The following is a 23,513-nucleotide window of genomic DNA, read 5'->3' on the forward strand; positions in this document are numbered from 1 at the left end:
CAGAGGAACGAATTGGTGACCTAGAAAATAGAGTAACAGAAAGTAATGAAGCTGAAACAAAGAAAAAAGAATTATGCAAAATGAGAATAGACTTAGGGAACTCAGTGATGTCATTAAATGTGATAACATTCGTATTATAGGAGTTCCAGAAGAAAAAGAGAAAAGGTAGCATGACATTTATTTGAAGAGACAATGACTGGAATCCCTAATATGGGGAAGGAAACAGATATGCAGATCCCGGAGGCACAGAGAACCCCCAACAAAATCAACAAAAGCACATCCACACCAAGACATATTGTAATTAAATTGAAAATACAGTGATAAAGGAAAAGTTTTAAAAGCCACAATGTAAAAGAAGACAGTTACATACAAGAGAAGCCCATTAGGCTAGCAAGGAATTTTCAGAAGAAACCTTCCAAGTCAGAAGGGAGTGGCATGATATATTCAAAGTGCTGAATGGGAAAAATCTGCAGCAAGAATATTCTACTTAGTAAGACTACCATTAAGAATAAAAAGAGATATCAGGAGTTTCCCAAACAGAAACTAAAGGAGTTTGTAACCAGTAAACCAGCCTGGCTAGAAATTTTAAAGGGGACTCTTTGAGTGGAAAATAGAGGCCAAAAGTGGCAGCACAAAGGTAGGAAACACAAAAGTAGTAAAAATGAATATTTCTGTAAAATTCAACCAAGGGACTCACAAAAAAGGATATAAAATATAGCATATACCTAAAATGTGGGGAGGAAGGGAGTAAAGGATGGGTTCAAACTTACACAGGCATCACCTTAATGTAGACTGCTATAGGCAGAAGAAGTTAGACACAACCCTAATAGTAACCATATTAAAAAAAAAAAAAACCTAGTGATTATGCAAAGTGTAAATAGAAAGAAATCAAAATATATCACTAAAGAAAATCAACAAAACTTGAGACAAAGACAAGAAAGGATCAAAGGAAAGCTCCAAAAACAACCATGAAGCAAGTAACAAAATGTCAATAAACACATATCTACCAATAATTACTTTGAATGTAAACGGACTAAATGCTCCAATCAAAAGACATAGTGTGACAGGATGGATAAAAAATAAGACCCATCTATATGACGCCTACAGAAGACTCATTTTAGACCTAAAGACACCTGTACATTGAAAGTGAGGGCGATGGAAAAATTTATGATGCAGTTGGATGTCAAAAGAAAGCAGGAATAGCAATACTTATATTGGACAAAAGAGACTATTTTTTTAAAATTAAAAAAAATTGTAAATGTTTATTTTTAAGAGAGAGAGAGAGACATCGACAGAGCAATAAGCAGGGGAGGGGCAGAGAGAGAGGGAGACACAATCCTAAGCAGGCTCCAGGTTCTGAGCTGTCAGCACAGAGCCTGATGTGGGACTCAAACTCATGAAGCACAAGAGTATGATCTGAGTTGAAGTTGGCTGCTTAGCTAACTGAGGCACCCAGGCACCCTGAAAAAACAGACGTTAAAACAAAGACTGTAACCAAAGAAGAAAGATGCTATATAATAACAATTAGGACAATCCAAGAAAATATAACAATTATACATATTTATGCACCCAACATAGTAGCACCCAACATAAAACAATTAATAATAGACATAAAGGAACTAATCTATAATAATACAATAATAGTAGGGGACTTTAAGACCCCACTTACATCATCAGACGAATCATTTAAACAGAAAATAAACGAGACAATGGCTAGGAATGGCACAATGGAACAGATGGATTTAACAGATATATTCAGAACTTTCCATCCTAAAACAGCAGAATACATTCTTTCCAAGTGTACACAGAGCATTCTCCAGAATACATCACATTAGCCCACAAAACCAGATAAAGACACCATTAAAATAGAGAACTACAGGCTAATATCCCTGATCAACATGGATGCAAAACTACTCAACATACTAATAAATTGAGCTCAAAATACATTAAAAAATCATTCACCACAATCAAGTGGGATTTATTCTTAGATTGCAAGGGTGGTTCAGTATTTGCAAATCAATCATTGATTTGCATCAATCACTTCAAGAGAAAGGATATGAATCATATGATCATTTCAATAGACAAAGACAAAGCATTTGACAAAGTACAACATCCATTAATTATAAAAATCCTCAGCAAAGTGGGTTTAGAGGGAATGTACCTCAACATCCTAAAGGCGATAGCTAATATCATCCTTAATAGGGAAAAACAGAGTTTTTCACCTAAGGTCAGGAACCTTAGGTCAGGAACTAAGGTCAGGATGTCCACTCTTAACCACTTTTATTCAACATAATAGTAGAAGTCCTAGCCACAGCAATCAGAAAATGAAAAGAAATAAAAATCATCCAAATTGGTAAGGAAGAAGTAAAATTTTACTACTTGTAGATGAGATGACATTATATGTAGAAAACCCAAAAGTGTCCACCAAAACACTGCTGGAACTGATAGATGAATTCAGTAAATTTGCAGGATACAAAATGAGTGCATAGAAATTGGTTGCATTTTTATACACCAATAATGAAACAGCAGAAAGAGAAATTAAGCAAACCATCCCATTTAAAATTGCACCAAAGATAATAAGATATTTAGGAATAAACCTAACCAAAGAAGTTAAAGACTTATGGGGCACCTGGGTGGCTCCGTTGGTTAAGTGTCCAACTTCGGCTCAGGTCATGATCTTGAGCCCTGTGTTGGGCTCTGTGCTGACAGTTCAGAGCCTGGAGCCTGCTTTGGATTCTGTGTCTCTGTCTCTCTCTGCTCCCCCCACCCCCACTTGCACTCTGCCTCTCTCTCTCTCTCTCTCAAAAATAAACATTAAAAAAAGAAGTGAAAGTCTTGTCCTCTGAAAACTATAAAACACTGATGAAATAAATTGAAGATGACACTAAGAAATGGAAAGACATTCATGCTCATGGAATGGAAGAATATTGCTAAACTGTCTATACTACCCAAGTCAACCTATACATTTAATGAAATCCTCATCAAAATACCAGCAGCATTTTCTGCAGAACTAGAACAAGCAGTCCTAAAATTTGTATAGAATGATAAAAGCCCTGAATAGCCAGAGCAGCTTTTAAAAAGAAAAGCAATGCTGGAGGCATCACAATTTTGGACTTCAAGTTATATGTCAAAGCTATAGTAATCAAAACAATATGGAACTGGCACAAAAACAGATACATAGATCAATAGAACAGAATGGAAAACCCAGAAATAAAGCCACCACTATATGGCCAACTAATCTTCAACAAAGAAAGAATTTCCAATAGAAAAAAGTCTCTTCAACAAATGGTTTTGGGAAAACTGTACAGCTACATGCAAAGAATGTAACTGGACCAGTTTGTTACACCATTCACAATGGATTAAAGACCTAAATGTAAGACCTGAAGACCTAGAAGATAACACAGGCAGCAACTTCTCTGACATGAGCCACAGCAACTGTTTTCTAGACATGTGTCCTGAGGCAAGGGAAATAAAAGCAAAAATGAACTATTAGGACTATATCAAAATAAAAAGTTTCTGTGCAGTGAAGAAAACAATTAACAAAACTAAAAGACAACCTACTCAATGGGAGAAGATATTTGCAAACGACATATCTGTTAAAGGGTTAGATCCAAAATATATAAAGAATTTATAAACCTCAACACCCCCCCCCAAAAAAATAATACAATATAAAAATACGCAGAAGACCTGAACAGACATTTTTCCAAAGAAGACATTCAGATGGCCAACAGACACATGAAAAGATGTTCATCATCACTCACTATCAGGGAAATTGAGATCAAAATTATAAGGAGGTATCATCTCACACCTGTCAGAATGGCTAAAATCAACAACAAAAGAACCAACAGGTGTTGGCAAGGATATGGAGAAAGGGGAACCCTCTTACACTGTTGGTGGGAATGCAAACTGGTACAGCCACTGTGCAAAATAGTATGAAGTTTCCTCAAAAAGTTAAAAACAGAACTTCTCTACAATCCAGCAATTGCACTACTGGGTATTTATCCAAAGAATATAAAAATGCTAATTCAAAGGGATACATGCACACCTGTTTATAGCAGCATTATTTATAATAGCTAAGATATGGAAGCAACCCAAGTATCCATCAAATGATGGATGGATAAAGAAGATGTGGTGTATAAAGTAATTTATCATATATATATATATATCATATATATATATCATATATATATCTATCATATATGTATCATATATATTATGTAATGACATGTATGGAGCTAGAGTGTATTACGCTAAGTGAAATAAATCAGAGAAAGACAAATATTATATGATTTCACTCATGTAGAATCTAAGAAACAAATGAGCAAAGGGAAAATATGAGAGAGACAAACCAAGAAATAGACTCTTAACTACAGAGAATAAACTGTATGGTACCAGAGGGGAGGTGGGGGGAGGGGGGTAGATGAAATAGGTAATGGGGATTAAGGAGTTCACATGTTGTAATGAGCACCAGGTGATATATGGAATTGTTGAATTACTACATTGTACCCCTGAAACTAATATAACACTGTATACTAATCAGAATTAAAATAAAAACTTAGAAAAAGAGAAAATGTTGTGTGTATGTGTGTGTGTGTGTGTATCACATACAATGGCATAATTTCAGCCATCTGTAACAACATGGATGGACCTAGAGGGCATTATTTTAAGTGAAATAAGTCATACATAGACAAATACCATATGATATCTCTTATTTGTGGAATATAAATAAAGGAAAACAAAACAAAAAACCCACAGCACCAAGCTTATAGATACAGTTAATGGATTGGTGGTCATGAAAGGTGGAGGTTGGGGGTGGGCGAAATGGGTGAAGGGTGTCACAAGGCACAACCTTCCAGTTATAAAATAATTTACTCATTGGGATATTAAATATAGCATGATGACTATCCTTTACAATATTGTATTTCATATTTGAAAGTTGCTAACTGAATAAATCTTAAAAATTCTTACACAAAAAATTTTATGTTAAGTAGATCCTTGTTGTAATTATTTTGCAATGTATATAAATATTGAATCATGTTATACACCTGAAACTAATGTCAATTATATATCAAAAAAGAATTTAAAATGTTTTTAAAAAGTAGAATATTTTTATATGCCTAGAGGATGTTTTCTATGTGTGCAGGTTTGGCACTCTATGTATAAATTTGGAGGTTTTTTTTAAAAACTGTGTGTGTTGTACCTGTCAATGGAAATAGAACAAAATCATACCTGAATCTGAATTTGCTAAGCATTTATTGAACACCTATTTAGTGCCAGTCATTATATTAGGAACTAGATACCAAAGACAAATCTAGTCACAATATTTCTGTTGTATGGAGATCCCAGTTCTTCTGCGCATTGTCTTGTCCCATCTACAATGGAAGTTTGACATATTTTTTCTGACCTACCTCTTCAGGTTATATACCTCATATTATGAGATACCAGATTAGTTAGGAAATGCCAGTCTTTTGAGAAGATCCATAAGGCAAGCAAGTAAATTATAAAGTTGTCATTCTAAATCATTTATGCCTAAAGGATGCATTAACAATTTTTTTTTAGTGTTTATTTATTTTTGAGAGATAGAGGGTGGGGGGGGAGAGAGAGAGGGAGACACAGAATCTGAAGCAGGCTCCAGGCTCTGAGCTGTCAGCCCACAGCCTGACGCAGGGCTTGAACCCACGAACTGCGAGATCATGACCTGAGCCGAAGTCAGATGCTTAACTGACTGAGCCACCCAGGTGCCCCAGATGCATTTTTTTTTATAAGAACAACAACAGCCATTATTACTCTCAAGAATATAACCTCATTCTTTAGTCATACCACATACAGAGAGCTAAGAAACATAGCGGTCAGAAACACATTCTAGAGCTAGTATGCCTAGTGATTTAGTCTAATATATAAGCAAGAAAGTGTTTCTTGGGAAGGGAGTAATATTCTGTTTTTAATTTAACAAGACTTTTGCATGAAAAAAAAATTTCTCTGAGACTCCAGAACGTTTCCAAGAGCTGTACTAGCTTTGCCTTAATCACTCACAATGGATGAATTGCCAGGAGCTGTTTGTCTATTTTTACAATGGGTCCTATTTGCCTTGATGAGAAATGGTTGCTGTGTTCTGTTGAGAATGTCTTCAAGGATGGTGTAATGATTAAGAAACTGGTCTCTGGCGTCAGATTACTTGGATTCATTTCCCTAATCTGCCACTTTTTAGCTGGTGGCCTTTAACAAGTTACTTAATAGCTGTGTTCCTCAGTTTGCACATCTGTGAGATCCGGACAATAGTATACCCACCACATAGGGTCCCTGTCTGGAATAAATAAGTTAGTATTTGTAAAGCACTCAACATAGTTCCTATTTAAGGGTAAGGGTTATATTTACTTGTTATGTAAAATACATTAAACAATAAAGTTAATAGGTGTATACAATGAGCCAGCTTTTTCAGAACTCAAACATGAACATTATATTCCAAGTTGTCAACCTGATTAAGCACTAATGTAGAGATACCTCAAATCTTCCCTTACCGCCTGCATACATATTATACGTGGGCTTTCAAAAGCAAACATTCTTCCAAGGTTGTTCTATGCACCTATTCTCTTTTGGATTAGCTGCAGAGATCATGCTGGTAAGGGACCACAAAGAGGAAATATGTGGATTCTAATGTCTGTGATGGTAACAGGATCTGGGCCATTCCAGTTAGCTACCACAGATGGGCCTCATGGAAACTGTTGTGTTTATCAATTGTAAAGGCACCTTTGCTAGGCTTACGCTGCAGGAGCAGATACAGGTTTTCCTTTACAGCCACTAGACCATGGCTCTTCAGCAACATCTCTTCAGGGACTTATCAGAAGCTACCACATGAAGGTGGCATTTTTTTCCCCCTGAACACTGCAATTATTGTCATTACTCAACTGGTATTTCTATATCCATTCGTATATTTCAAAGACCTTCTCACCAAAAAAGTTTCCCTTTATAGTCAAAATGTTTTCTTAACCTGAAAGAAATGTTATGCTAGGGTTTATGTGCTAGGTTTGTGGGTTATTCTTTTCTCTTCATGTTAAGGTTTTTGTATTTGTTTGCCTATGGCAATTTAAGATGAAGTTAGCTTGGAGTAGTTGGTACAGCAGTAAAGGACTGCTTTATTGAATCCTGAGCCACTCTTGCCCATTTTGCTGTTACTAATACAACATTAATGTTCTTACTAAATCACAAAAACAGCAAGTAGAAGCTGATGCTGAAAGTGTTTATAGATATTTAGCAATTAGCAGAAGCTAATAATTCCTATTTATGGAATAACAAATAAAACCTAAGTGATTTTTTTAACCTCAGTACATTTCCAACAAAATGTGTTATATATAAGTTTCTACTCTTAGAAAATAACAAAAGTTGTGTTAGACCTCATGTGCATAATATACCCTCCTTATAATTTATCCTGACTCTAGCATAACCTTTGAAAATAAAGCAGACTTTGCACAGGAAATTTATAGCTTTGGAAAGGACATAGTATCAGAGAGCCAGAAATACATCCATACTTAATGTCTTATTATAGAATAAGATTTCATATTTTATAATGACAATGGGATATTGAAAATGTTGTTAAGTATACAAACTTATGGTTTTGAAAATATTTATTTCAAGGTACTGTTTATGTTTAAAAGTTAGTATTTATTGTATTCTTATTATAGGTATTATTTCATTTAATCTTCATAGTGGTATGATGAGACAGGGACAATCTCCATGTATAGGAAAGGAAACAGGTTTTTTTGTAGTGAAATAACAGCGCCACACATTTAAGATACTGAAGTCAGAACCAGCCATGGCTGGAGGATGCTCTTAACCCATGCTCTTAACCATTACTTGTAATTATTGCTTGCCTGATTCTCTGAAAGTCTTAAATTTATTTTTTTTTTTTTAACATCATCAGTAGGTGAACTTTCAATAAATGTAGGACACACCACCTCTTGGCCAACTTTTAATTATTCATGGTCAAGAAAAGAAAAAAAATGAGGGAAATTGAAATTCCCAATGATCACTTTTCAATTTTACTCAAGATTAGAAAGATGCCATTAAAATATTTTTCATTATGGTGCAATAGAAATAACAAAAATATCTAGTAAGTGAACCTCATACTTAAGGGAGTATTAGTGTTTTAAAATAGATCTAGATTTTGTAAGAAGCTTCTTTTGACCTCTTTGTTAAAATGAATCTTCTATCTCAAAGGTAATAGTGTGTGCCATGGCTTTAATTTGATTCTGAGTTCATGACCTTGGATTACAATAGTAACTGATAATATTATAGTCAGTCTTTCACATTACAACCTCAATGTCTCATTTTTATGATGGAAAAGTTGAAGAAGTTAGTACAGAGATATATCTAGGAACCCTTCCTCAATGCCAGCCTTAAAAATTTATTACCAACTTGATGTGATTTAATGGATTTCAGAAATGTTTTATGCTTCAAAAAATATTCCCTTTTTTGCAACCACAGTGGCTTAAATTCCCGTATTAAAGAATCATTCATTCGTAGCTTTAAGATTTCAACATTCAGTCGTTGTTTACTAAAATTCAAATTTCCACAGTAAAGATAAGTACTGTATATAATGAAGATATAATTTATTGCCCATAATAGGACATATTTCCAAGATAAGTTCAACAGAAAGTCAGGACAACAGGTGTAAAGCAGGACTACTCCTCAAACTGGAAAATATATCCCAAGTGTATCCCTACTACTTATTATGTGCTCAATTAATATTAGTCAAATAAATTAATGGAAGAAACAGGTATGCAGTACCTATTTTAGTAGGTTTGAAGTCCCAGAATGAGGATCTCAGTCCCTAGACTATCACTGCTTAGATGCATCTTCCAGAAGTTTTGCTTAATTTTTCTGAACTTCAGTGTTTTCAACTGTAAATTGAAGATAACAGTCATTAATAACAAGGCCTAATAACGGTAAATAGTAAATGGGGATAATCTCAAAGAATAATTCTGAGGGTTACAAGGGAACATAAATGTGCACCAAGTTGTCTATTGATTCTAGCAATTATGATCTGAAAGGTGGAGGCAAAGGAAAGGGTGAGGAAGGTTCCAGGTTTCCACGAGGAGAAGGATCAGCTGTCTTTGGCATTCTAGTCTAGACCAGAAAATGGAGTCTGTTGCATTTCACTAAGCAAAAATCAACTCTTTGCCTTCTAAAACACTAGCCTCTAGGGGTGCCTGGTGGTTCAGTCCATTAATTGGTTATTGTTATTTGTTATTTCTACTGTTATTGTTATTTGTTATTTCTACTCTTTAGACTCATGTTTGTGAGATTGAGCCCTACATCAGGCTCCATGCTAGGTGTGGAGCCTGCTTAAGATTCTCTCCCTCCCTCCCTTTGCCCCTTCCTCATTTGCACACACTTGCTATCTCTCTCTTTCAAAAACAAAACAAAACAAAACAAAACAAACAAACAAAACCAACCTTCTAGCCTCTATATTTGAAAAAAGAAATAGGGGGAGGGGTGAGGCATCCTAACTACATAGAGTATATAATCAGTATATAAGAAAGAGAGATTGAATTCACATTAGTTATTTTGGAAGTGAATCAATCATTGTGAAATTTGTTTACTTTGTTCCATTATAAGAAATTTGTTGGTATTTCATTTGTAACACCATACCTGATGTCAAGTGAGCATGTAATACTTAGGTGTAGGATAATTGTCACCACGGAATATTTCATGAGAAAATTTTCCTGACAGTGTTAAGCAGCAGTATGGAAATTACTCAAGAGAGAATTGCATTTAAAAAATTAGGATAATTTCTAACTGAAATGTTAACTGTAATGAGTATGCTGGAATCAACCTTGATGTATCTATTTGGACATTTTCCACATCCCAAGTGGTTAGTCTAATACCAATTAAAGCATCACACATTGCTATTATCTTCTTGCATCATTATTTTCATGAATTAATTTTGTTTTAAAAATCAGACCTTTTCCAAATGAGAATAAATTTAAATATCCAAGGTGCAAATGTGAAACTGATGTCAGGACCCATGCATATCTATAATTTCAAATTCTGAAACCACAGAATCATGGGAATAATCTTAAAAAAATAAAAAACGGAGGAACTGACCTTTGGGGTCACCTCATTGTTCCCCTAGCTATTCACAGAGAATCCAAATAGTAGTCCCAGGTGTCCTTCTCCTGAAATTATGTATCACTTTCCTCTTACCTTCATTCATTCATTTTTTCATTTATCCATCCGCCCACCCATCCATCATTTCAGTCTTTCATTTGACAAATATTAGGCATTATTTATGTGCCTAGAATGCTGCTTAGCACTGAGGAAACAAAATGTATGCTGAATATCTTTTTTTTCCTACTATATCATAGCTTAGTGCGAGAAACAGAGATTACTAAATAATCATAATATGATGAGATATGTCTTATAAAAGATGTATGGACAAAGTGCTGACTGGATGAATCACAAAAGGCTTATGAATTATGAAGTGGTAACATTGCTTCTGAGGTTTGAAAGAAGAGATTTCTGGCAAAGGTAAAAATGTATAAAGATAAGGAGATATGAATGGGCATATCAAGTCCTGTGAGTATTAAATAGTTATGACTAGAGATAAGCCTGTTTGTCTCTGAAGGGATTGGGAAGATGGAGAGATGAGGGTAGATGGATTGATATGAAGCTCCTATAAATTTCCTCCAGCTTCGTCCTTTATAACAAGTGTCTATGGCAAGTCATGACACCGACCCACTTTATGACTGCATTGGCTCTGACCTGTGTGGATAAAATCAAGTACTCATGATGACCCGAACTCAAAAGTTCCATTATTTCTCAGGCCATCATTTTAGTCTTCCATTTTCCATTGAGGTAGGGAGAGATCTAGGTGTGATGAGGATTAGGGGTTGGTTCTCATTACTCAAATATTCCATTTTTTTTTCAAAATTGGGAGACATCTTTCTATATTATAACATTATTAATTTTTTCTCCTGCTATTGGTTTTAACTATCCTGAACTCTCAAATTTATGTAGGAAATGTTTTACTTCTGGTTCATATTACCAAAACCTTCTATTGTCTGATTCTAAATTGTTAGCCACTCCTTGATAGGATTTTTATTATTTGTTATTGTTATTTATGTTATACTCTCAAATATTATTCAAATATTTGAAATTCAAATAGTAGATGTTTGATATCTCTGGAGTAGCTTGGGAAAGAGATTATAAAGCAAACCTTTGCAAGTCTATATCTGTAAAATGTCATGGATCCCATTCAGACTGTTAATGAGGATTACACAGTTGATCAGCAGAGAATAACAAAGCTGGCTTGTGAATGCCTATGGGTGGCTAGACCTATACATTGGTTAAATGACCTGGCCCCATTTATCAACATTAAATTGTGTACAATTTAGGTTCATGCTTTAGCAAAATCACAAATTACCATAGACATGGCTGTTCAGGAAAGATCATGAATATTAAATCTTTGAACTGTGATTGAATATTACTACATAATACTATTTGCATAGTTCTCTTACCCTTTTATATTAAAATGATGGTGTACTAATTTCTATATACTTTCTCCCTTGACTTTAATGAACTTTTTAATTACGTTTGTGCAGAACGCTTCTCAAAATATTCACAAGAAATTCTTGCTATTTTTGTATCAATTTCTCATAAAAGTGTTTTTATTTTAGGTCCCATTTGTGAGTATCTTTCTGAAATTAAAAAAAAAATGTTCTACAAGTTCGTGATCCTCTAGGAGAGATGCAAACCTATCTCCATTGTGAACTTTTATGGACGTAAAGGAAGTTATTGTCTCATTGTCCCTTTATGTTTGTTGAAATGTTCCCTTTCTCCCAGGTTTGCTTCCTGTAATAATCTGTTGAACAGTGGAGTACCTGACATGTGTTTGTTCCTTAGGCAAACGTGTAAAACTCTTCAAGTTCGAATGGAGAAGTAGAAAGAGAAGGTTTCTGCTGTGCCTGATGACAATTTTTGATTTTTCCACACTCAAAAATATTCTGGCTCCACGTTGGAGCACTAGTGTGGCGAATCCTAGTGTTGGTCGGATTCTAAGGAAGGGACAGAAGTTTCGTTGAGGAGTAAAGATTCAAAACATCTCCCGAAATGAGCTCTCGTCTTGGTTTATTTCTCACAGAGCAGGTGTGTACACTGTGTTGCAGGATTACCTGTAACCTAATCTTTCTTATAGTTACCATTAGCATTCCAGATGCTCCTGATTTCAGGGTGAAAGATGAACTTGGTATAGCTTTAGGGATCAGAAAGCAAAGAACTGTCTCAGTATTCAGTAAAGAAAGGCATTGAACTATCTCCTATAGAAATAAGGAGGGGGCATCGCTCTTTGAACTATTATGAGGCCCACCAATTAAACAACCCTGCGACAAGGAGGTGAACCTAATATTGTCACCTACAGTGGCCCTGCCATTGACATTGTTTTTCCAAGCATAGGAAATGGATAATAAAAACTTTGGGTGTACTAGTGGACCTCTGTCAGTGTTCAACCTGCCTATTAATGTAGAAGTTAACATGAAAAGTACTGAGCCCAAATGAAGATAATATTCTTATTTATTGGTCCAATCCTTACATAAATTGCTCTATAATTGAATCAGCTATGCCAAATTAGCATCTAAGCTATTAGAAGTAGCTAAAGATTCATATTTTGATCAACTTTGAGATTTTGAAACTTCTGGTATGTGACTATTATTCTTAAAAGAAAAAAAAAAGAAACTCAGGGAAGAATATAACTGAGAAAAAAGAAGGGAAGAGGCAAAAGCACCCGACATATTAAACATCACTGACTATATTACCCTGTTTGTCAGAAAATACATTCTAGGTTTGGAAGTTACAGACAGCAAATTTTTTTCCAAGATCTGCCACATATGGTAGGATAATTTCTAATGTAATATTATGGAAAAGGACAGGGCTGGGGAAGAGGGTGAATGTGCTACTTCAGGCATGGTAGCGGCTTGGTACACGTTGCACCAAGTTCTTCTCCAGGTGACAACAACATCTTCTTTACTCAGACAGGTATCTCAAGGAAAGAGCCATTTGTATTTATAACTCAAACCATCCAGGAAGCTCAGAGAACATGTTGTTCTTGGTAATCCCTAGGCTATCAAGTTTTAGCCCTTCTCCCCTACCCACTTCTCTTAAATTCACCTTTTGAGCACAATTTGTACTGTGTACCTTCTGCCAGCCCTCATATGCAGTGAAGCTGAAACTCTTGAAAAGTGAGATCCTTGAACAGATTTAAAATTTTAAAGTAAGGCTTTATGTCAGAAAGTGGATAAAAACTATCAATTCAAATGACTCCTTCATAAATTAGAGGTGAGTCTAAAAAACGAACCCAGTATCAAATTTTGCAGGTAAAGTACCTTCCGATTGAGTTCATAATCTCCACTGTCTCTAAAAATGTGGGAACTCTGCTGGTATGTGGAATATTTTTTTAAGTCTATTCAGATTTCCTTCAAGTATTCAAAATAATTGTTTTCCTCTTTTAAGGACTTTTGAATGTTTCTGAGAGAAAAATAACTGGATCCCATTATCCTGTTGTCTTTCAGAATTATCTTCATTTTGGGGGTCATTTTCCACCTGGAATAAATACAAGTTGTGTACAGGAGCCAGGAGAAGGAAAGTCTTAAATTTCTTTGATGTCCCAGAGGAATTTATTAACTATCCAAAGAGAAATCAGGCAATATTTTGTTTTGCTGGCAGTGAATGTCATCCAGGCAGTATCAGTCGACCTGCTTCTGAGGAGATGAATGTGCATAAATGGCAGTGCAAACAGTCATCTGCTTTCATGAGTCACGTAGAAGAGTTCATGGCAGGCGCACTGTACAGCTTTCAAAGTTCCAAGAAATAGGGCAGGTCCATCTGTTCAAAAGATTCATTTCCAGTCAAGATCTTCATTTACACAGCATATGAAGTTGAAAGCCAGTGACAGATGTTGTGTTTGTGGTAAAAGCTTACTAGTTCTGCATTCTAATATAATGAATAGGCTTCTTAGAAAAATGAACTCTACACAGTGGTTGTTCCACCAGTGAATTTAGGTAATCAGAATAAAGCTTAATCCCATTTGGAATTAGTGCTTCTTAAGAAAACTCTTAGTAGTTTGGGGATAGAAGGGAATTAGAAGCTCACTTAGTCCGACAGACTGAGCTGACAGATATAAGCCCTGGAGATTCTGAGATTTTTAAGTGGCTTGTCCACTGTTCTAAGACTAGCAGGTAGTAACACTAGTATAAAACTTTTATCAGAATAAGGCCATGTCTCCTCAGTTATGTTTGGTGCTTTGCTTCTCTCCAGAAGTCTGGTTAGATTATATGCCATCTTCTGCTTCCACACTGGTACCCACATGTGTTATACGTAAATATAACCAGCTAGCTAGGGCAGTGCTCTGTGTTGTCTGAAATGACTCCCAAACATCCAAAGCTGTTAGATTTTTTGAGAATTTATAGGACAGATAACAAAGTCATTTAGTAGAAATACTGACCCTAGCTGAACTATTATACAGATGGCTTTTGGTGCCTCAAATGTTAAATGTTCAGGCCAAGCCAGCACCAGACATTCTTAGGAGGGAAAATTAAACTGTGGCATGAAAATCCAACAGTTTTCATGTCTATAGGAATCACCTCCATTGCCCAGAAAGTAAAATACAGCCTTAGTTTTTTTTTTATAGGGGGTATAATTATAAAGATGATTCATATGTCATTGCCTTATAGTGCCTCATCAATACCTAAAAGCTGTCTGTTCAGCTTGCTCTTGAATGATTATCCTAGACAGACAGGTGTCTTTCACTTTGTAATACCTCAGTATATAAGGCGCTTTAAGATAGGACAAGTGCATTCATGTACAGTTATGACCAGCTCAATGGCAGCTTTTCTCTAGTTTAAATGAGAAAACCTGCTTCTGCAGAGTGATGATGTTTTAATTGCACATTCTGTACACAGAAAGTAAGGGAAGAGCTTAATTCATGTACTTGTAAGAGCTACATTAAAAAAATACATTTGCAGTGAAGCAGCAATGATATTCCACGCAAGGGAAAGTTCACTCAAATCAGCTTTTAGGATTATAAAGGTATCTAGCTTTCCATTTACTCTTATCAAGTAAGTTACATTTATTTATCGGAATGTGAGTTTGACATGGTGCCTATTGTGATGTTATTTAAGTAGCTGTATTATGAAGACTGGACATGTGCTCCATTTAAACCTGCCACCTCCTTTTGGAAATATCGCCACATATTTCTTTATTATTTACTAAATATTTGTTCTGTATGCAAAGTCTGATGCAAAAGACAAAGTAAGAATAAAAAATAATGGAATTATGTATCTATAAAGACTAGTGATGTATGATCAGAAATAATCAGGAACAAAAACTAGGAATTCATTGCATTCAGATACCTAGAAGTGTGTGTGTGTGTGTGTGTGTGTGTGTGTGTGTGTGTGTATGAATAATAGTTACCATTTACATAGAGTTTATGTGCCTAGCGTTGTTCTAAGCACTTGGCCTATTATTTGCTCCTCAGATCATACAACCTTATGATATAGGTCCCTGTTTTACTCAAGGTCACACACTGAGTTATCAGAAGAACTAAGCACTGAACCTAGGAAGCATGGCCTCAGGTACATTCTTTTAAACCGCTCCTCTGTATCATCTCATCTGAAAAGATAGTCTCACTCCCAAAGCAGGCTAAAAGGTCGTGTTCCCCTCTTTATATGACTTTTATGATTAGAAGAATATGAAATGAATAATTGCAAGATCAGTTTCTAGAAGACATGGAAAATTAACTTGAAATCAATACTTACAGAGAAATAAGCAGTATTGCCCCCTCCAATAGTTATCCTAAGTATCTTTTGTGTCGTGTTTGGGAATTATGACTACTACCACCTGTTATAATTTAAAAAGCATTTACCTGGAGACTTTCAAGGGATTGTCTTATTTAACCACAATAGCAAATGTATGAGGCCTGATGATAATACAATTCTCGTATTACATTCCAGGAGACTAAGGCTCAGGGAATTCAAATAACTTCTTCAGCCCCAAAATGTGAGAAATTGCTAAGGCAGAGATCTGAACCTAGGCTCTGTGCCCACGGAGCCCACACTTTGTCATGCCTCTCACCATAGTGTGTTGTCTCCCCCTGACAATGCAGGCGCAAGGCTTGAGTGGGAAAAAAAAAAAAAAAGGAATTACAGACTCCATGAATATAATTATTTTAAGAACTTTATAAAATCATCTTTTACACGGGGGACAGGATAGATTCTTGAATTTCCTTTTTAGCCTTTCTAATTTATCTTGAAGATAGGCAGAGGATACTTCATAATGTTCAAAACATAAAATAGAAACAGTATAAAATAGTTGACTTCACTTAATTTCACACTTAACTAATGTTATATATGCTATTACCTGGTTTTATTTTCTCTAATTGGTGAACAGATTTAAAGGATGTGATTTTAGCATAAATTTTTGAGAAACCTAATCAGTATTCTATAATAGACTTGTTAGGTTGGGAGAGATAAATGGATGGGCTAAAAAGGGGGTAATTCTTAAAGAATTAATGCTTTTTGTTTAATGTTAGTAGGTGAGTTTCATCCTGGTGGATCATTATCAAGATAGCTTTGTGCTTGTGACTAGAAAAACTGCCATTATTATCATTATTATTATTAGCCTTTTGCATGTGTTCAACTGTTAAGTAGTTTCTCTTGCTGAATTGGCTGGTGTGCAGCACACACAAATAAGACTTACATAAAAAGAAACAGCTTTGTGAAACAATGCCTTTGGAAAGCAAATTCACTGAGGTAGTGATTAAAGCCTATAAAGCTCAAGGCACAACTATAATGACTGTAGACCATTTCACTGCTTCATGCAGTATTTTATATCTATTGCCCTCAGAACCAAAAGACAGTGCATTCATGGTAGCAAATGCTATTTCCTATCCTGTAAGGATGGTTTTCTAATAACCTCCTGCTTTTAGCTACTGGTAACTTGCTGAAAATCTTCTTACCAGCTAAAACATTTTACTGAAAATCTTCTTGACCACCTAAAACTTTTTACTCTTTGGCCTCTTCCAAAAGATACAGCTTGAGTGAAAAGAGAGCAATATTTGAGTTCTGAAAATAAGGCGATGCTTAATGTAGTGTATTAAAAATTAATTTTAAATGAAAGCAACATTTTTAAATGTTAGATTGCATAAATATTGCTTAAACAACCCTTGCATATCAGGAAGTTCTAGTTTATAGTCCACAAAGGGTAGAATGGTACTTGTTTCCCAACTAGTCTGCCAGAACTTTGACTTGAGTAACTTGCACTTGTTTAAGAAGCACATTAAATTGTGAAGGGTTGACTTGTTTGTGTGTTACATTTTAGACAGTTTCATTTTTAAGTATTATTGGGTCTTGCGTATTAGGCAATTAAAATTGATAATTCACCTATATTCAAAATCATCTTTATGTTTTTAAATCTTTGGTTTTGCCATTTCATTTGGTACACATCTGGAGGGTATCAAGGAGGGTGCTGATACATTCTCACACAGGTTCATATTTATATTACATTGAAAAGGACAATTAGCCTTTGTTTGAATTCTGTAGGAATTCTCTAACTTGACTGAATGTCTATTAATGTGACCCTTTCATTGTGCTTTTAGTGCATTAAAAAAAAAAAAAAACAAACTTTCATTGTACTACTCCAGAGTTGGCAAAGCTAGGTGTTTTCTTCCTTTCTTTCTCACTCACTCTTACTTTCTTTGTTTTTTGGGTGGGGGGGGGAAGGGGAGAGGTGGTGGAGAGAGAGAGAATCCCACGCAGGCTTCATGCCCATCATGGAGCTGATGTGAGGCTGGATCTCACAACCATGAGATTATGACCTGAACTGAGATCAAGAGTTGAATGCTCAACTGACTGAACCATCCAGGTGCTCAGAGCTAGGTGTTTTCATAGACATTATACTATTTGATCTGCACAGCAACCTTTTTACATAGGGGAAAGCTGAGGGGCCCAGAGGTAGCATGACACATCCACTGTGACTGCTATTATTGCCACACTGACCTTATTGTAGAACTCCACAGGCCAAACCACAATTTTTGGATCAGAGTAATCTACAAAAATTAAATCTATAATTTTTTAAAATATTTATTTTTGAGAGTGAAAGAGACAGAGTGTGAGCAGGGGAGGGGCAGAGAGAGAGGGAGACACAGAATCCCAAGCAGGCTCCAGGCTCAGAGCCCAATGGCAGGGCTCGAACCCATGAGGTGTGAGATCATGACCTGAGCTGAAGTTAGATACTTAACCGATTGAGCCACCCAGACACCCCTACAAAGGCTGAATCTAAAACAGTCCACTTAAGCCCTATCTTCATCTCATAAAATGTGCTAGGATAGTTTTAGGATTAATAACATAGGAGTATTGTGTAAAACTGGGGTGAGAAAAAATCGTTTTAATCAGGTTTCAGTCTATGCTTATTTAGATCATTCTTTTAGTTGCGTTTAAAATTTCACTTTCTAGCAATTATTTTAGCTGATAGAAACAATAAAAAGTATATTTATGATATTCTTAGGATATGGATTATATATATATGTATATATATATATATATACACACACACAATATATATACATATATGTCTATGTGTACACATATATGTTTACTGAGATGGAGGAAAAATTTGTTCCAGGTACATAGACCTTTGGTGTTGTACTGTAAACTTGAGTGTCTATTTTTAAAATAAGGTGAAAATAAAGCTTTAATATATAAATAGTTGAGAGAATCACTTCCCAGCTTGATATAACCTAGTAGGTTAAAATGCTTAGCTTGGAATGAAGATAGAAGAATGCATTTACCATACCCATGAAGAGATTACTTGTAACCAGGGTTTGAAATGATGTAGGAGGTCAGGCCACTTGCTCTCATGGATTCACTGCACCATGTCCCTCCAGATGCCTGTGCTGAATCTCTGCTGAGGCTAACCTTTTGGTTTCCTCTCAGTCCCTCTCTTTCTCAATTCCTCTCTTTTCCTGGCACTAGTTTGGAAATATAATCCCTTGTTATGCTTTATAATTCTTCCTACTAAGAGGAGAATCTTCAGAAAAGGCAAGTGGCAATCTTGCTCAGGCAATGGCAATCGAAGACTCTGGTAAATCAGCATTTATCAAGAGAGTCTGTCATGAAGTTTCTGTGTTTTTCACAATGATCAGTTATCTCTCCATTAATGTCTGTAGAGACATTTATATTTACTTTCCATGTTGTTCTTAACACTAACACTCAAATTGGGAGCTATTCACAGAACTTTTGTAAAGTGACCAACTAAGTGGAAGACAAACTGATCATGAGATTGCTGCTCTACCTAAGATAGCCCCTGCTCCCAGCATCTCTAGTTGTCAGCAGGCCCTTTCTGTGTTTGTATCCTTCCATCCTCAGTTCAGTTCCTTCCATAGTTCCTCTGTGCATGGGAGCATGTAGTTTTAAATATGTAAGCAGATGCTCCTTCCTTGGGAAAGACAGCTGACCAGAGAGACACAAATAAGATGACTGCCTCTATGCAGAAAATACTTTTTTAAATTTTATATCTTCTTTTTGTAGTGTAATTGGAGACTAGCCATGGTAGAGCCATCGCTGGATTATTTTGCTTACTGTTTCTCTTTTTCATAGTTGCTCAAAAAAACAACAAAACAAAAAAAAGCTTTTCTATAAATGTCTTATGAAAGGATGAGTAATTATGTAATTTAATGGAATAAAACCAAAGTATCCACAGTAATTTCCAAGGATTCACTTTTTGTTATAACTATTGCTTAAAAAGAACAATTATGAAACTCTAAGTACCTTGATATTAGAGTGTGCCTGGAAGTTCACTGACACAGCAGAAATCTGTCTCTTTCTCTATGTCCATCTATCATCCACATCTATGCGTATATAGAAAGATAGAGGTATCAGAAATTCTAGATGTTTATTATGTTGTGAAAAGCCAGTGTGGATCTCCCTCAGTAATATTTATAACAGCATTCATACAACTCTAATCAAATTTTTGAGAATTTTTGACACCTTTAAAACTTGGTAAAACAGGTGCGTAATCATTGTTTTTCTTCCCAGGTGTTCCTTTTCTCCTCACTAAAGAGTTAATTTTTATGAAACATAATTGAATCAAATAAACACCCATGTTTTAAACTATTTTAAGAGTGGATTTTATGGAGACAAGGCCCAAGGACTGTATGTGGTCTGATTGTACTCCTGTGAACAAAGGCCTTTCTTTACTGAGGCCTAGCATAATGTGTTTATGATCTCTGGATTATGTCGTCCAAGAAGACATATGAAGATTCCAGAATCATTCTTTGGACTTGAGATGGGTAACAAGACCAGTTAAGATCTTCCTGGTCACAGTTGCAGTCATTTGAATAGTTGTGCAAGTGGCTCTAAAAATATTGTGAGCTGATAAATAGAAGTGATGTATTTTTATAAGGTGGCAACACCTGAGTATGGTAGCCTTTAAAATTTTAACATTTTATTTGATAAAGTAAATACCACCATTTTGAGTTCTCTATTAATTTCTAATACTAACTTGTGTTTGGGGTTTTAAGATTATAGCCTTGTTATAAAATGATTATATTTTCTTCTTCCTTTGTAGGTAACCCATTAACCAAGGATAAATCAATCAAGTGATCCTCAAGCCTGATTACATTCAACATATGCACAGAAACTTAATTCCTGAGGTGATCTTGAAGGGAGATTTTTATACCGCTCACAAGAGGCACTCCAGAGCTATATTTCCAAGGGATTTCATGGCTCATAATCAGCCTCTTCTTGAAACCAAGACTTTAAAAAAGTCTGACATGAACTTCTATGCCATGAAGATGTCAGATTTGAACTGTGTTCAACTTGTAAAATTGCACTTGCTAAAAGAATTTGAAGTTCCCATCTGAAGAGTTGGTGTTTCCAGGTGATGTCAGAGACACTCACCGTTTGGGTTTTTGGCTTCAAATATGACTGCTTTTCTTGTTTCTGAAAGTTTGCCAAGTGCACCAGCCTTCTGCCATGGATGTGTTCCTGGGTCCGGTCCTGTGTTCACTGGCTAGTGGGAATGCACCCAGCTTTATTGATATTTCCTTTGCAAACTTCTCCTTTGGCATGGTGTAGACTGAGACAATTTTATTTGTATCCTAATCTTGGAGCTCTGAAAGCCTACATGTTTTAACATCTTAAAGTTGCTTTTGTTAAAGGAATGGAAATATATATCCATTGATAATAATTATTGTTGGCAAGTAATAGTTATCTGAATACATCAATCATATAAGAATGTATAGACAAGCTGACATGTTTCCCCAAGGCTAACATTCTACTGCAGCTCTCTGTCAGTCAAATAGGTAATAGTTAGAACTGAATTTCCATTTTCATTATATACTATTTTATACTTCTAGAGTACTCTCCCTTTCAGTTTTTTTTTTAAGTGGGCTTTTTCTTTCATGTTTGTGTTTATTTTTTTCCTTCACAGAAATCAGCAGTGAGCAAATATGTAGGTAGCCTTCAGTTTCAAAAAATTGCCAGGGATGCATGTGGATATCTGATTTCTTAGCTTGAGTGTTACTCACTTAGATTTCTTCTAGTAATTTTTTTTAACTATACTTTCTATCATTTTAATAGACTGCCCCTTGCTCGCTCCCAATGACTGTTTGAATGCTTATATATTTGTTCAGTCTGTTAATAGAATTACTCATTTTCCTTGGTATCAAATTTATAAATATTTGCTTATAGTTGTCCCATTCAAATAATTTCTTAGGTCAGTTTCTGTCCACATTTTTGTAGTCATTTTAACATTTCTGTTTTTCAGTTCTACAGGAAAGTCTTACAAATATTTATAAAGGCCTTAAACATGTATGTACTTTTTTCCTAAGTTATTACAGAATGTATAATTTTATACTACATTTGTTTCATTTGTTATGTGAAGGAAGAATTGAAATCTCATAGCCATTCTGTAATTAGGATGTAAAGGGAAAGACTTCTTTGCTTAGTCATCTTAGACTAATAGGAAGATACTTCAGAAACTGTCCTATTAGAAGTTCCATTATGTTAGAGAAGATATGAACATCTTTCATATTTTTAAAACTCACTGACGTGGCCAACTAGTTATATGTTGGCTTCCCTGATGGGGGCTGATATACCTTGGAGAATTTTGGACTGTTAGTTGGTAACAAATTTCAAAGACCAATACATTTCCCAGAATGTCTCTGGGCATAAAAATTAAAAGTGTAAAATCTGTTCAAAATTAAATTTGTAAAGTACACTTTTGGCACTGAATCAAAAAGGACACTGCCCCACAAATCCATGGAATGAAATGACTTCTTCCCTCCCTGTTAATTATACATAAAATGAATTAGATGGTTCTGAGTGGATTTTACAATAGTTCAAGACTGTATGAAATCAGAAAGAATGAACAGTTGTGCTGGAGTTTTTGCACCAATTATAATATCATTAATTTCTTTGGAACAGAGTTAGAAAACTATTTTATCTTGGAAATTATTAATTCATCCTAGGTTTGTTTGAAATTGTAGATCATGCTTCTCGTTTTTTTTTAAATGCGTCCTTTAAAACAACACTGGAAATTCTGTATTATATACAAGTGTGACACATGCATATCAATAGAAAAAAATAAATGGAATTTCAATTATACTAACTAGATTATCCCCCATAGATTAATGTTGTGACTATTCAGAAAAGGTAAATAAAATTGGGATATAAAATGGACTCTCTTTCATGAGTTACATTTGGAGAATCTGTTTTCTGATTCTGTTTTATTTAAAAAAAAACTTTTTTTAATGTTTATTGTTGAGAGGGGGAGGGGCAGAATCTGAGCAGGCTCCAGGTTCTGAGCTGAGAGTACAGAGCCTGATGTGGGGACTGAACTCATGAACCATTATTAGATCATGACCTGAGCCGAAGTCAAACGCTTAACCCACTGAGCCACCCAGACTCCCCTTGAGTGTTTTATTTTAAAAGTCCTTCTGTTACTGTTCAGGAAAACCTCTGAATTAATGGGGAAGCTGACATAAATTTTTCAACCTCCTTTTGATAAAAACCTGTGGCAAATCTTGGTTCCAATCATTGATTTGCTTCTTTGCTAGGAAACAAATGAAAGAGATACATTTACACTTGTGCTACTTGCCCACATCTTGAGTATGAGCACAACTGCTGTATGTTTGCTAGTAATACGCAAAGTTATTATTATACAAATTATTAAATAGGCTGTTTATCCTTTGAAATACATTACATATGGAAATATTGATGAAAATATCAGATACGGTTATAACTCAGCTTTTAAATTTTTTAAAAAAGCAATTTTTAATAATAGTTTAAAATACAAAAGCAAGAAAGAACAGAGAACCTCTGTGTACCCTTTCCCCACTGTCCTCCAGTGATACAATCTTACAAAACAAGGAAACTAGCATGGGTATAATACCATTAACTCAAATACAGACCTTATTTAGATTTTACCAGTTTCACATGCACAGTGTGTGTATATTTGTTTGTGTA

General features: G+C 35.3%; 1 protein-coding gene across 5 annotated transcripts in view; it reads left to right on the forward strand.

Moving 5' to 3' along the window:
* The window catches only part of TAFA2 (TAFA chemokine like family member 2), a 515,454-nt gene extending 492,727 nt beyond the window's left edge, over window positions 1–22,727 (forward strand). For 4 of the 5 annotated variants that reach the window (XM_058742176.1, XM_058742175.1, XM_058742174.1 and 1 more), the window contains one exon: window positions 20,614–22,727. In XM_058742176.1, coding sequence (XP_058598159.1) covers window positions 20,614–20,625 — 12 coding nt within the window. In that variant the 3' untranslated portion in view covers window positions 20,626–22,727. Of the gene's footprint in view, window positions 1–11,901; window positions 12,145–20,613 lie in introns of all 5 variants that reach the window. The other variant, XR_009265588.1, reaches the window with a different exon arrangement.
* Window positions 22,728–23,513: the final 786 nt, after the last annotated feature.

This window comes from Neofelis nebulosa, chromosome 8 (genome assembly GCF_028018385.1).
Source record: "Neofelis nebulosa isolate mNeoNeb1 chromosome 8, mNeoNeb1.pri, whole genome shotgun sequence".
In the NCBI taxonomy this organism is placed as follows: domain Eukaryota; kingdom Metazoa; phylum Chordata; class Mammalia; order Carnivora; family Felidae; genus Neofelis; species Neofelis nebulosa.